At 45.0% G+C, this 12,838-nt stretch overlaps 4 protein-coding genes across 4 annotated transcripts in view; 2 read left to right on the forward strand and 2 right to left on the reverse strand.

The window, feature by feature from the left end:
* Positions 1-73: 73 nt before the first annotated feature.
* LOC146276391 (THAP domain-containing protein 5-like) lies at positions 74-2,086 on the forward strand. The gene is made up of 3 exons (XM_084701158.1): positions 74-217; positions 328-514; positions 678-2,086. Exons 1-3 carry the CDS (start codon positions 117-119, stop codon positions 1,467-1,469), a joined length of 1,080 nt encoding a protein of 359 aa, XP_084557284.1. The 5' UTR covers positions 74-116; the 3' UTR covers positions 1,470-2,086.
* Positions 2,087-4,339: 2,253 nt separating this feature from the next.
* On the reverse strand, positions 4,340-6,422 carry avpr2l (arginine vasopressin receptor 2, like). Its single transcript, XM_084701159.1, has 2 exons — positions 5,311-6,422; positions 4,340-5,055 (listed from the first exon to the last, which is right to left on the reverse strand). The coding sequence occupies exons 1-2, from the start codon at positions 6,167-6,169 to the stop codon at positions 4,976-4,978; spliced, it is 939 nt and encodes a 312-aa protein (XP_084557285.1). The 5' UTR covers positions 6,170-6,422; the 3' UTR covers positions 4,340-4,975.
* Positions 6,423-7,848: 1,426 nt separating this feature from the next.
* On the reverse strand, positions 7,849-8,960 carry akap14 (A-kinase anchoring protein 14). Its single transcript, XM_084701161.1, has one exon. It carries the CDS (start codon positions 8,833-8,835, stop codon positions 8,293-8,295), a length of 543 nt encoding a protein of 180 aa, XP_084557287.1. The 5' UTR covers positions 8,836-8,960; the 3' UTR covers positions 7,849-8,292.
* A 209-nt stretch (positions 8,961-9,169) lies between these two features.
* The window catches only part of pnpla8 (patatin-like phospholipase domain containing 8), an 8,588-nt gene continuing 4,919 nt past the window's right edge, over positions 9,170-12,838 (forward strand). Inside the window, 8 exon segments of the mRNA XM_084701157.1 lie at positions 9,170-9,931; positions 9,933-10,283; positions 10,433-10,582; positions 10,684-10,835; positions 11,035-11,129; positions 11,600-11,771; positions 11,941-11,998; positions 12,137-12,331. Of these exon segments, the coding sequence (XP_084557283.1) occupies positions 9,320-9,931; positions 9,933-10,283; positions 10,433-10,582; positions 10,684-10,835; positions 11,035-11,129; positions 11,600-11,771; positions 11,941-11,998; positions 12,137-12,331 (1,785 nt within the window). The 5' untranslated portion in view covers positions 9,170-9,319.

The raw sequence follows: 12,838 nt of genomic DNA on the forward strand, positions 1-12,838 counted from the left end.
TTCATTTTGTTTCACAGAGACGGATATACAGGGATTATTTACACCTCTGGCAACCGTGAGAACACACCAGGAAGTCGAGTGTTTTCCAAAATATTGAGTCTTTGTGTGTAAATGTAATGATCTTCAGGGCAAACATGCCGCGTTATTGTGCAGTAAAAGTTTGCAAAAGTCGTGGAGGGAATGCTTCTAAAGACAACAAGAGAATCAGCTTTTACCCGTAAGTATTAATTAGTTCAACACCATGCCTAGGACTAAATAAAGCAATGCATGTCCGTAGGCTATGGATTATTTGGTGGCAAAGTTTTTACATAATCAATTCTGTGGTAGGTTCCCTTTGCAGGATCAGGCCAGACTGCAGAGGTGGGTTGACAACATGAGGCGAGACGAATGGGCCCCCAGCCGTCACCAGTACCTCTGCAGTGCGCACTTCACTGAAGACTGCTTCGATGTCAGATGGGGGATCCGATACCTCAAAAATACGGCAGTCCCCACCATCTTCCCTTCCAACCAAGGCGTAAGTCAGTGCAGACTTAAAGGAGGTATAATCGTATGTCAGTCAATATATTAAAATGCAGTTATCCACTTGACTAAAGCCCATATGAAAGGCGGGGTTGTCTCTTTAATAACCGTAATGTTGTTATCTTGCGGTTGTTAGTATCACATCTTTTCTGCGTTAGGATGGGGAGGGAAGATCCCCTGGTAGGAAGACATCCAAGCCCAGGACCAGGCCTTGCAACTCTGAAATCCAGCCTGTCAGACCAAACCCCCTGCCCAGTAAGAAACCAATCATCCTCAGAAGAAGAACTAGACCAGCTGATTTGTCAAATGACAACCCCAGTACTCCCAACACTGTTGACAACGAATCAGCTATCCCCACAGCCTCAGAAAGAAGGCTGTCATCATCCCTTTGCGAGGTTGCTTTAGATGAAGTGTTGCCCTCAGAGACCCAGACAGAGGTGTTTGGCTGTTCCAGCCAGCTACCTGGAGACATCGAAGGGGCTCTGCCTTTGTCCTGCTCGGTTCGGTCTGTAGATGTGGAGACCCAGCAGGCAGACTCCACCACCGCTGAAGTAACCCTACTCCGCTGTGAGTCCCTGGGCCCCGTCTCAGAGAGACAGACCCTTCCAGCTGTCCTGGAGGGACAGATGTTTAGGATAGTCCCTGTGGAGCTGAAGGGGGAGGGTCAACCAGACGACCCCAGCTTCAGGGAGTGGGTGGTGCCAGGCGAGGCTGAGCATATGTGTGCATACGAGCACTCCTACTCCAGACAGGACACGGACAGAGAGCAGCTGTGGAGCCGGATCATGAGCCTGCACGCTAAGATCGTTGAGCTGGACAGACGAGAGGAGACCACCGTGGCCAAGATCCACTCTCTGGAGAGCGAGATTGCTCATCTGAAAAGACACAGCGTGGTGTTCGATGAGAAACAGAGAGTCTTGGAGGATTATATTTCGTCTGTGTTGCTTTGAAGTCTTGTAGTGTATGTCGTTTTTTGGCTGTTTAATTTAATGACGTGTGTGTGTGTGTGTGTGTTAGTCATACATCTTCCACTTGGTGGCACTGTAGCTCTGAGAGTTGAAGCAATACACTGTAGTAGCCAGTGAGTCTTGCATCCCCAACCATCTCCTCATGAGATATCATCAGGGGAGTCTTCTTAATGTGGGATGTATGTTGTCTGTTCTCATATCAAGCATTCCATTTTTGTGGGATATAGTATATCGTCTCTGATCAGTGAAGTGCACCAGGACTTCTGTATAATGATACGAGTTTCTAATTTTATCTCTGAGAGGTTTGTGTCGTCAGTTATTTAAATGTTCCATTACTCTTGTATGAATCAACATTTCCAGCGGTTTTAAAGCTTATGTTTAGATTTTAATGTGTTATTCAAATGCAGTGTCTTGAATTGGATGATGTTTCATAACAAGGTCATTTCTTTTACACATATTGGTTGGTCTACCACTCTACTGGATGTGGAAAGTATTGACAATGTCTGTTTCATTTTATGATGCTGGAGACAGTGGGATACTGTTTTAAGTGTCACATGTTCCAGTAAATAAGGGTATTGATTTTTTTATCTACACTCTGATTAGAGGGAGTTTCTTGTCTGGTCCCTCAGTGCCAAAACAGCTCCATTCAATATTATTAATTGTCTAGCATACTACCTTGGCTTTAACCACAGTTTACTGGACCGCCTTATTGGAAACAACATCAACAATAGCTCATGTAATGTTATCAACAAAAAAAATTGCCTTGACTCCCCTTTGTATATGCATGTCTCAGTATAATAACAGAAAATGGTATATACTTTAGATGGAATAATTACCCTCAAATAATTGGCCTGGAACAACAGAAGACTGGGTATAGTGTTTGTATGTTCCAGTTCAATGCTCTTGTGCCCTCAGCATTTCTTCATGAGTATGACATATTCTATGAGCTCACAGCTCTCACGGCAGGGTGACCAGTGTCCTGGTTCTTCAGGCCTGGGGCTTGGTCTGAATCACCAGAAATCTTGTGTCTCAGGCCCAGTAAGAGAACTAATCCTGTTCCAGGCTGCTATCTAGACTGCAGACAGCCATGGGCTCTGAGACTACAGCATACAGCCCTGATAAGAGCAGAGAGAGGTGCCCTGAATGGTGGAACAGTTACACCCCATCCAAACAGAGGACACAAACTGGATATGTTACTAACTAGTTTTATCCTTTCGAAAACCGTAAATAATGACAATACGAACAACCATACACAGTGGTGCAACACAGGGCTGCACCATCAAATGAGTTACGCTTTATTCGAAATAACATACGACAAGAGGTCTGTAGGTAAGTCGTTGATAGACTTACCTACAGAATGCAGTTAGCAAAAAGTGCCTTGACATTGAGAAGGCTGGTACTAGCAATGAGAGGCCTGGCTTCAGTCTCTTCTGTTATACTTTCCTCCTCTATAGAAATAGACATGTTTTTTTCCTTCCAATGAACTGTTTGGGTCCTTTCAGCTGAACCTGTGACACAGGAGATCTCCAAACTCTGCTTATTCATTAGTCTTTGCAAACAGAATTCAGGGAAGGGGGGGGGGGGGCATTGCTCTCTAATGAAAGTTAAATTATGATTATAATATTTTCATGTTGCGTGGTTGATTTTATCAAAGCGTAATGCCAGTCAAATCAGAACTAATCCTGGCATTTTGACAAGAGGAAAAATACTTTGAATATATCAAACAATCCCCTTAAGAGCCTGTATGAAGAAGGAATCATATGCATGGGTTTCCTCTGGGGTAATTGGGTTTGCTTGGGTTGTAAGACAAATTACAACATGAGGTGAGGATTACGGCTGTACTATTTTATACTTTTCAGATGGCTATATCCAGAAGTACACATTAATATTGATGCATCCCACCATTTATGATCTAGGATGAGATGGTTTTAATACACGATTCTCCTAATCCATCTTTGTCAAACTAAGGCTCTGTCTTGTAGCACCAGCTCATTATCCTCGATCTAAAGAACAGTCATTATCAGACTTGAAAGACCTCATGCTCTGTCTAAGTGAGTTAGAGATACACCTGAGGAAATGGCAACAATGGTTTTCAAGTGAAAGGAGAGAACCAGTTTCTTCAAACGTGTATGATTAGCACTGACACATAATTGTATCATATATTTCCACCCAGATGTTAGATAAACAACATAATTAACTCTGACTGACACGAGCACATACTGGACCAATAAGCAGAGTACTGTTTTTCTCTGCAATGCAGGCACAGGGCAGGTAGGGAGCACAATAATTGTTTTAATTTGAGTTGTAGTCAGGTGTCAGGTGGCTGAGTGGGTAGAGCCACGGGCTAGTAATCTGAAGGTTGCCAGTTCGATTCCCGGCCTGTGCACATTGCGTTGTGTCCTTGGGCAAGGCACTTCACCCTACTTGCCTTGGGAAAAATGTCCCTGTACTTACTGTAAGTCGCTCTGGATAAGCGTGTCTGCTAAATGACTAAATGAAATTATTCAATTTGCATGGTAGTCAGTGGTATCCAATGCTTTAAGAAAGAACCTGCTTAAGTTTGGTATATTACTTTCCATCATTCTACAGAAAATCCCCCAATTAAAACTATACATTAAAACATTAAAAATGGTTTTACATTATTTGCAAATAAAAGTAGAAAGTATATTTTACATGAGACCCTTCCCTTTGCTATGACACATTTTAAAATATTTTTGACACAATTTAGAAAAGGCACATTTCACATGTCAGAACAAGAACCAAGCCATGAAGTCTACGAAAATATGTTTAAACCTCAGATATATTAAAGAATAGTCTCTGGTCTAAAACTCTACAGTTGAGTAAAACAACTGTGGCAAAGAACAATAGTAGACAACAACAAAAAACTCAATATACACACGGTTTAACCTAAGCAAATTGTACAGATGAGTGCATGAGTGTATCCTAAAAGCTCGCTAATATCAATGCAGACCAGTTTTGGACCAGGAACTATGACTGACGAAGGCTGAGATTAGCTTCATGGTTGGCTGAATCCATACTACACTCTCCAAACTTCATTCAGTTCAACATCCAAACAATAGCATGAGCCTCATAACTTTCAACAAAGGAAGTCCCAAGACATCCTGCATCTGCCTGACCAAACTCATCTCTTGTGAGGAGCAGACACATGGTTCAGCTTATGCCTGAATACGGGTCAAGCTGCCAGTAGATGTGAATTTAATAAGGTTATGGATGTTTTAAACAACAGTGCCAGGCACGATACCATCCTGTAGCCCATGGGCATTGCTCGTCTATCAGTTTTGGCCTCTGTAAACGGAAACTAAATGATGTTTTAGGTTTGTTTATGACATGGCTGTTTTAGCTTAGACCGATCAACAGTTTATAGTGTGTAGTTTAATTTTGGCAGTGTGTTGTTTGTGTAGGATAACAATCCATTTGTCTACTGGGAGGTGGATTTCCTCTCCCAAGAAGGTCATCTCTAATATGTCTTAGCTGTAGCAGAGGTAGATCCAGGGATTGGTGCAGCTGTTTAGGCTAGCCAGCAACATGATGATAACAAACACTGGTCCTGGGGGAGAGGACAGGAAAAGAGAAAGCAGAAGAGAACAGGAGAAAGGAAAGGAGAAGGAGAGAAAAGTTGGAGAAGAGAGGCTTCAATGGTGTGAAGTAGGTTTACTGGCCTATGCAGAGGCATAAACATTGCATATTGAATTATAATGCTACAAAACATTTGGCTGGATTACAATTAAATTATAATATTGATTGCATTTAATAGTTTACTATGATACTAAATGTGTAAGTTTCTCTTGTGTGACTGACTGACCGTTTATAGGCACGTTACTTGGACTCCAGGCAGACCACAGCTGGACCACGAAGAACGGGCTCCAACAGATGGTGTAAACAATAATAATGACAAACGTCATTTTCACCGTTTTTAGCATTGCACTTGACATCCCTTTGGTGCCTGCGCGGCGTTGGCTCTCGGTAGCCTGCAATGACTTTTTTTTAATGTTGAAATAAATGGTAAAGCAGATTTTGATTTGGCAATAGAGCAGTATCGTTACTGGTAGAAGGAACACCGATAAAGTGATCCAGCTGATGTAGATCTTGCCTCCCCAAGGTTCTATGAAGGTAGCCCAGCATTCGTACAGGTTATCCTCCACCTCTTGGAGAGAAAATATGAAAATTTGTGGCGTGCTGAAAGCGAGAGAGACAAGCCACGCCGCGCCGATGGCTAGGTACCTCCGGAACGAGCTCTTGAAGAACGAAACCATGGGTCTGCAGACGGCGTGGTATCGGTCTATGGTCATGGCTACGATCATGTAGGTAGAAGCGAACATACCTACTACCTGGAGGTATTTAACCGCCCGGCAAACGAAGTCGGAGCCCCGGAAGTGGTGCGTAATCTCCATGGAGAACTGCGGCAGGACTTGGAAGAATGCGACCACCAAGTCTGCTATGCACAGATGCAGGAGGAACAGATGTGTCCGAGTGTTCCTCTTTCGTTTCTTCCACATAGCGTGCAGAAGGAACATATTACCACAGGTGGCCAGGACAAAAATCAGCCCCAATACTGCCGCTTTGACAAGCGCAAAGTGTCCCCCCGCCTTGACCTCTTCCGTCGCCCCTGCTTGTCCTCGTTCACCGCTGCCATTACCAGTGTAATTCGCGTCCAAACTCATTTTATGTTCTTTCTCTAGTTGTGCTCACAAAATATTTTGGTGGGCTGAACGTTGACGTTGTAACCCGCCGTTGGACTGAACCTCCTCTTTAGCGCAGCAGCGCTTCACATCAGCAACAAGTGTTGACGCCAATCAAACTTGGAGACCCGCGGCTGGAGCTCAAAATGAGTCAGAATCCAATTTTCCTGACTGCTCCCCACAGGCTACTAATCAACTATTGCCGACGTTTTCAATGTCTTTCAGTCATAAGTAGGCTACATCTTCCAATTTGATTTCCAGTTCAACTGTAGTACATGCTTTTCCAAATCAGTCTAGCTTGAGTTCAAGCCTGCCATAAAAATGCTTTGTTTTTCATTGCAGACTTCTATTGACATATGGCAAGTGCATATTAAGAATGTCATTATTATGCCAAAAAAAAAACGAATGTCAGGTCACACATAATTTCTGATTGGTAGTGAATGATGATAGCCATCTACTTACCTCAGAAATTGTTTTTGGTGACTTGGTGACTTGTGTAGATGGCTTTCTTAAGGATGCCCAGAAGCACAATGTGTAGGCTACATTTTGCTGTGTTTTTTTGTGTGTATTTGTATGGGTGTTTGAGATATATATATATATATATATATATATATATATATATATATATATATATATATATATATATATATATATAAAGAGAGAGAGAGATAGAAAAAAAGAGAGAGAGAAAGTTTCTGAAAGAATGTTTCTGAAAGAATGTTTCTGAAAGGATGTTTCTGAAAGAATTTGCGGACACAAAACATGTAGCTTACCTTTATAACAATAGAAGAATGGTCGGTAATAATACCTAAGCTGTGTGGCATACATGGAGTGGTTTGGAACCCTTTTTCCCATAAATTCCTTACTGTTACAAAATTGTATATTTCTTCTTTGAGTTCATGACTGAGCTGCATACTCAAATCACAACCTGTGTTTATATTTAAGCTTCAACCACTTTCAGCATGCTCTCAGGTGGTAGGTAAAAGAACAATACCTGGTTGCTATGGGGATGTAAAAATAAGAACCTAGGGATGTAAACCATAGCCCCTTTCAATTGTGTGAAGTACATTTGTATGTGATACAAACGTAATAGGCCCTATGTCACACAAACTTGTGTGAACAGTGACACATATTTTCCGTGTATTAAACAGTTGTGAGACATGTTATATTAAGCTTTCAGTTAGTATTTTTTTTTTTACTAGAAGGTAATACAAATCAGTGCTCTAAAATACATACTCACAGGGGACCAAAAAAATGCAATTTGTTATTGACAGCGTAGAGGTCAAGGATCAAATTCCCAGGTACACTTTATGCTTATCGGTTTGACCAAACCATACATATTAAATTTAGGTTAGGCCTACGAAGAATAAAAAGAACAACATCTGCTGAAAATTGCGGTCGCTATCCTTGGTGTGTTGGTTATCCCTCTCCATGGTGCTGAAAAGATTTCTCTAGAGATAAACAGATCGATTGGATTCTTCTCAAGAGAACAATGCTACCATCTAGTGCTACGAAAAATACTTCAACGGTACACACACGCAACATGTAATCCAATCAAAACGAACAGCCTTGTCACATGGTGTAGTGCACTTCCTGTCTTTCCGATTGTTTTTACTGAATGAGGAAACATACATCAACAACATAGGAAATTATACATTTAATAGCGGTGATACAGTTTTGACCCTGGTAAGGATTTCTTTTAACAACCAAATTACTTGAGAGTCAGGTCTTTATTAATTTAAGTTGCATCAGTGCTCTCTTGCTTGCTCGCAGCAGCAGGACAGTTACTATCTGTTAGCTACTGACAATATCAGACTAGCTACTGTACTGTAGAAGACTAGAGCTAGCTAGTTGTGGTACTGTACGTTAAAGTAGCAATCTGTTCAACCTAATTATCTCGACTCGAGGCAGCCTTTTACAACGTGTCCATTTTTATTAGTTTAAAATGTACAGATGGTGTCATTATTTTATATTTTATTTATTAAGTCCGGGAACGACACCGTGAATGTTAGCTAGCAGCAACAGTTAGCCTCGCTGTACAGGGGCAACATCATACAAACACTACTGTACTGCACATTTGGGACGAATTTGGTCTAGTACTGTTGCTAAAAGTTTACTGTGTCCTGAAGCAAAGTCTTGCTTTCGATGACATCCTTCAGCCACTTCTCTCTGAATCTGGATTTCCCCGGTCTGTGAGCCAGACGGTTAGACTCTGTCATGAAGTAGACCTCCACGGGTAGGGTCTGGGGTTTGATCTTTGATATTTCGATGACAAAATATACACTGGCAGTGGCCTTTGGAATAGGGGTGCGCCGAGTTGGGATGCTCCACTGAGCCCGGTAGTGATACTGTTTGTAAAACTCTAGCACGCTCTCCCGGATAAATTCAAGACTGAACAGCCAGCTAGAATGCACCTCCCAAGTTTGGATGTATTCTTCAATTTGCATTTTCCCTATTTCTATGGTAAAGTTCTGGCAAGTAATCCAGTCGATGTTTTTCATCTCGTATTGAGGAAAGTCCACTTCTTGCTCTGTTTTAGAGAGTGAGCTGCGTGCGTTTTCCAAAACAGTGTTCACAATTTCATTCGCTCTCAAACTAAGATTAGATGATGGTCGGTCTTCTATCGTGTCTTCTATCGTGTCTTCCATGTCTCGACAGCAATTTGCAATCAAACAAGTACTATATTTTTGGCAAATAAATTAGGCCAGACTACAGTACAGGACTTCTCCAATTTTATATTGTTGTTTTGAATCGTCACCATGGCTACCATAGAACTGGGTAGGCGTACATCCGGGTATTCCAACAGGGCTCAATGAAATACTGTAACCCATAAAATGTGTTAATAATCAATCGGTGCATATGAAACTTGGCACTATGATCAAAAAGTACTTATTGTAACATTTTACTTATCTATTCAGTTGACATGTAATTTATTTTCTTTGTCAGGGAGAAAATAGGGTACAACTTCTCCCCAGATCCCCAGGCTTAGCCAGCCAAACTGCTGACAGTGACAGAATTACCCATGGCAAATTGCATACCAATATGGCAAAACAATGTCCACCTACGCTGTATCCAGTCTAGTCTGTAGACTAGCCGTTTAAATCCATCATTATCCTTCAAGTAAGCTGACGCATGTCGCGGATCAGAACCACGCTGGACACCGTTACCAGAGCGGTGGGAAGCACGGACCTCATCTCCAAGTTCTCTCGTCTAAAAACCAGTTCTGGACTCGGCGCCGCCTCCCATGCTGATAAGGTTGTGTTGCAAACGGAGTCTGCCGCCAGCGAGTCTGTTGCCCCTGGAGATATGAAACCCCCCGAGGAGGACAAGGGGAAAGTTCTAGAACCACCGCAGCAGGAGCGAGAGGGGAAGCAACACGAGCAGCTCACTGCAGAGAAGCCCTTTGTGGCACCTAAGCAGGCACCATCCAATGTGCTAGCTCATGCAACCTCCACAGGATCAAGCTCCTCCATGGTGGCCAAGCAGACCCTGCAACTCTTTCACCCAGCAGCACTGTCTGCCAACATTGAGGAGACCTACAGCTCCCTGTCCCAGCACGTCAACACCTACTTTGGCAGCAAAGCACCTGAAGATGACGGCAAGCTGGTTCCTCAGAGGCAGGACAATCCCCCAGCAGCTTCTCCGGCTGTTGGGCCTAGCCTGGTGCTGAAGAGGCCTGGGGACCCGATCCCTGTGTTGGTCCCTGTAGCTGAGGCCAAGGCCATGGAACCTGGGGGCTCCTCCTCCCACAGATCCAACCTCAGGACAAGGCAGCCCAGCGTCAGGTGTTCCCACCTCAGAGCCACCACCAGCAGACAGCAGTGCCACAGTCACCCCAGCCTCAACCACCCCCACCAAGAAGGGAATTAGCCAGTACCTGTCTTACCCCGGGCCCAGCGTTCAGGCCTTCGTGGGCAGCTACTTCGCCCCACTGGTGCCTAAATTCAGGGCAGACACTAAGAGCGTTACTGTGGAGAAGGAGGACTTGTCTCCTGTAGACAGAGACTTGGCTAAGAAGACCAGAGAGAAGGCAGAGAAGGAGGAGAAGAAAACTGCAGAGGACAAGGATAAACAGCTCCTGAGCCAGAGGGAGAAGGTACATTACATTCAAGCAGCTTTATATCAACTGTAGAAGCATGACATAGACCAGTATGCCCCCCCATTAGCACACACTCAGATCTTGTCAGCAGCATTAACAGATGTGTGTTTATGATAGAGGTGATGTGTGTGTGTGTCTTGTGTCAGATCATAGCCAGGGTGAGTGTGGACAACAGAACCAGAGCCCTGGTCAAGGGTCTCCAGAGGGTGACAGAGGTGCGCCTGCTGACCAACAGGGTGGAGGAGCTGGGATACCACCTCCTGGAGTTCCCCGAGACGCGAGGAGTGGCCATCAAGGTGTGTGTATGACACACACAGTCCATTCCCTACTGTTGGTTGTGTGTGTGCACATATACATGCCATGTGTTGTGTCCCGACCCGCACCCCCACCCCTCCAGGAGCGTGTACTGCCGTGCTTGCTGCGTCTGCGCCAGGCCAGGGACTCGTCCCTGCAGGCTGCTGTCCAACAGGCCCTGGCCCTGCTGGGCTACACCGACCCCGTCAGGGGCAGGGGAATACGGGTCCTGGCTATCGACGGAGGGGGAACCAGGTACAGCCACCACACCTGGCTCGCACCACACCAGGATCTTAGCCAGTCCAGGTGATAGGTGTCATTCTACTGCAGAGGGAAGATTTTACACATGCATTCCAGAGGCCCAGAGACAGGATCCGGTTTAGATTTACACTCCAGTGTGAGATGATGCGTGTGTAATGTCGTCTGTTTGGACTCATGGCCTCTTGGTTTGCAGGGGCTTGGTGGCTCTGCAGACTCTCCACAAGTTGCAGGAGATGACCGGCAAACCCGTTCACCAGCTGTTTGACTACATCTGTGGGGTCAGCACAGGTAGGACCACCTCTCCTGCTCCTTACCTTCTAGAACTCTCTGAGGACATCTAAAGGACCCATTCACTACCCGTATTAACATAGCAGCCTCTATCTTTCAGTCTGAAGTGGGATATAGTTTGCTTCAATCTGATTGTACTTTTATAAGTCTTACATACAATTAAAGCTACACAAGGGAACATTAAATAATACTGTAGACACATGACCTTTCTCCTGTAGATAAAGCCTCCATAAAATAATGAATCATTTTAGATTACATTTAGTCATTTTAGCAGACGCTCTTATCCAGAGCGACTTACAGTAAGTACAAGGAAATTCGAGGCAAGTAGGGTGAAGTACCTTGCCCAAGGACAGAACGTAATTTCGCACGACGGGGAATTGAACCGGCAGCCTTCTGATTACCAGCCCAATTCCCTAACCGCTCAGCCACATGACTCCTCAGTCATCCCCACACACCCCCTCCCTCCACAGGTGCCATCCTGGCCTTCATGCTGGGGGTGTACCGCTACCCTCTGGACGAGTGTGAGGCGATGTACAGGAAGCTGGGCTCCGACGTCTTCAAGCAGAACGTCATCGTAGGGACGGTCAAGATGGGCTGGAGTCACGCCTTCTACAACAGTGAGACCTGGGAGGACATCCTCAAGTCAGTATGGGTGCACCTCGATACTCTGTGCTGGCTTCCTGTACCTCGTCTCAATACTCTACTCTGGTTACCTCCACTTTAGTTTGTTCAACCAGGCTCCTTTCATACGGCGACGATGGAGGAAACCCACTGATGCAGAATCTTATGTTGTGTGTTATGTTTGCTCCAGGGAGAGAATGGGAGAGTCCTTGATGGTAGAGTCTGCCAGGGATCCAATATGCCCCAAGGTGAGCTGGCTCTTTCTTCATCTGTTTACCCGACACCTTGCATGACACTGGACATAATCCCACTGCACACTGAGAATGAATGCAGTGTGTTTTCTTGGGCATTTAGTTTGTTTTTGCTATTCCGCATGTGTCCACCAGGTGTCAGCAGTGAGCACCATAGTGAGCCGTGGGCTCCCTCTGAAGGCCTACGTGTTCAGGAACTACAGCCTACTTCCTGGGGTCAGGTCCCATTACCTGGGAGACTGCAGACACAAGATGTGGCAGGCCATCAGAGCCTCCTCTGCAGCGCCCGGGTACTTCCAGGAGTTTGTCCTGGATAAAGACCTGCACCAGGTACATCCATCTCTCTCTTGCTCTCTTGCTCTCTTGCTCTCTCTCTCTCTCTCTCTCTCTCTCTCTCTCTCTCTCTCTCTCTCTCTCTCTCTCTCTCTCCCCCCTCTTTCTGTCTCTCTCATATTCACACACCACTGCTACACAGAGACTATGACATTGCTGCAGGCCATTAGCTTGGATGTGTGTGTTTTCCCCGCACCTCAACAGCAGTCAGCAGCTTGGCACCAGCATGTCTTTGTGCCTCAGTCAGAGTAGCAGGCGTGCCCAGCTCTCATCTCCTAGTTCTGGGAAGGCCCTCTGTGTCAGTCCCAGGTCCCCTCTTGGAGGTTCTGCCAGGTCAGGAAGCAGGAAGCCAGCAACCGGGCCAAAGCAGCTTTCAGTCAGGATCATAGAGACGCTGGTTGCCATGGAGAATCCCACATTGGACCATGTGGAGTTGGGCTGGTCATCAGCTACCTTCCTTCCTCTGCGCACACACCTACACATGCATACACACACACACACACA

The sequence above is a fragment of the Hypomesus nipponensis genome, chromosome 7 (assembly GCF_054491055.1).
Source record: "Hypomesus nipponensis isolate SF chromosome 7, ASM5449105v1, whole genome shotgun sequence".
Lineage (NCBI taxonomy): Eukaryota > Metazoa > Chordata > Actinopteri > Osmeriformes > Osmeridae > Hypomesus > Hypomesus nipponensis.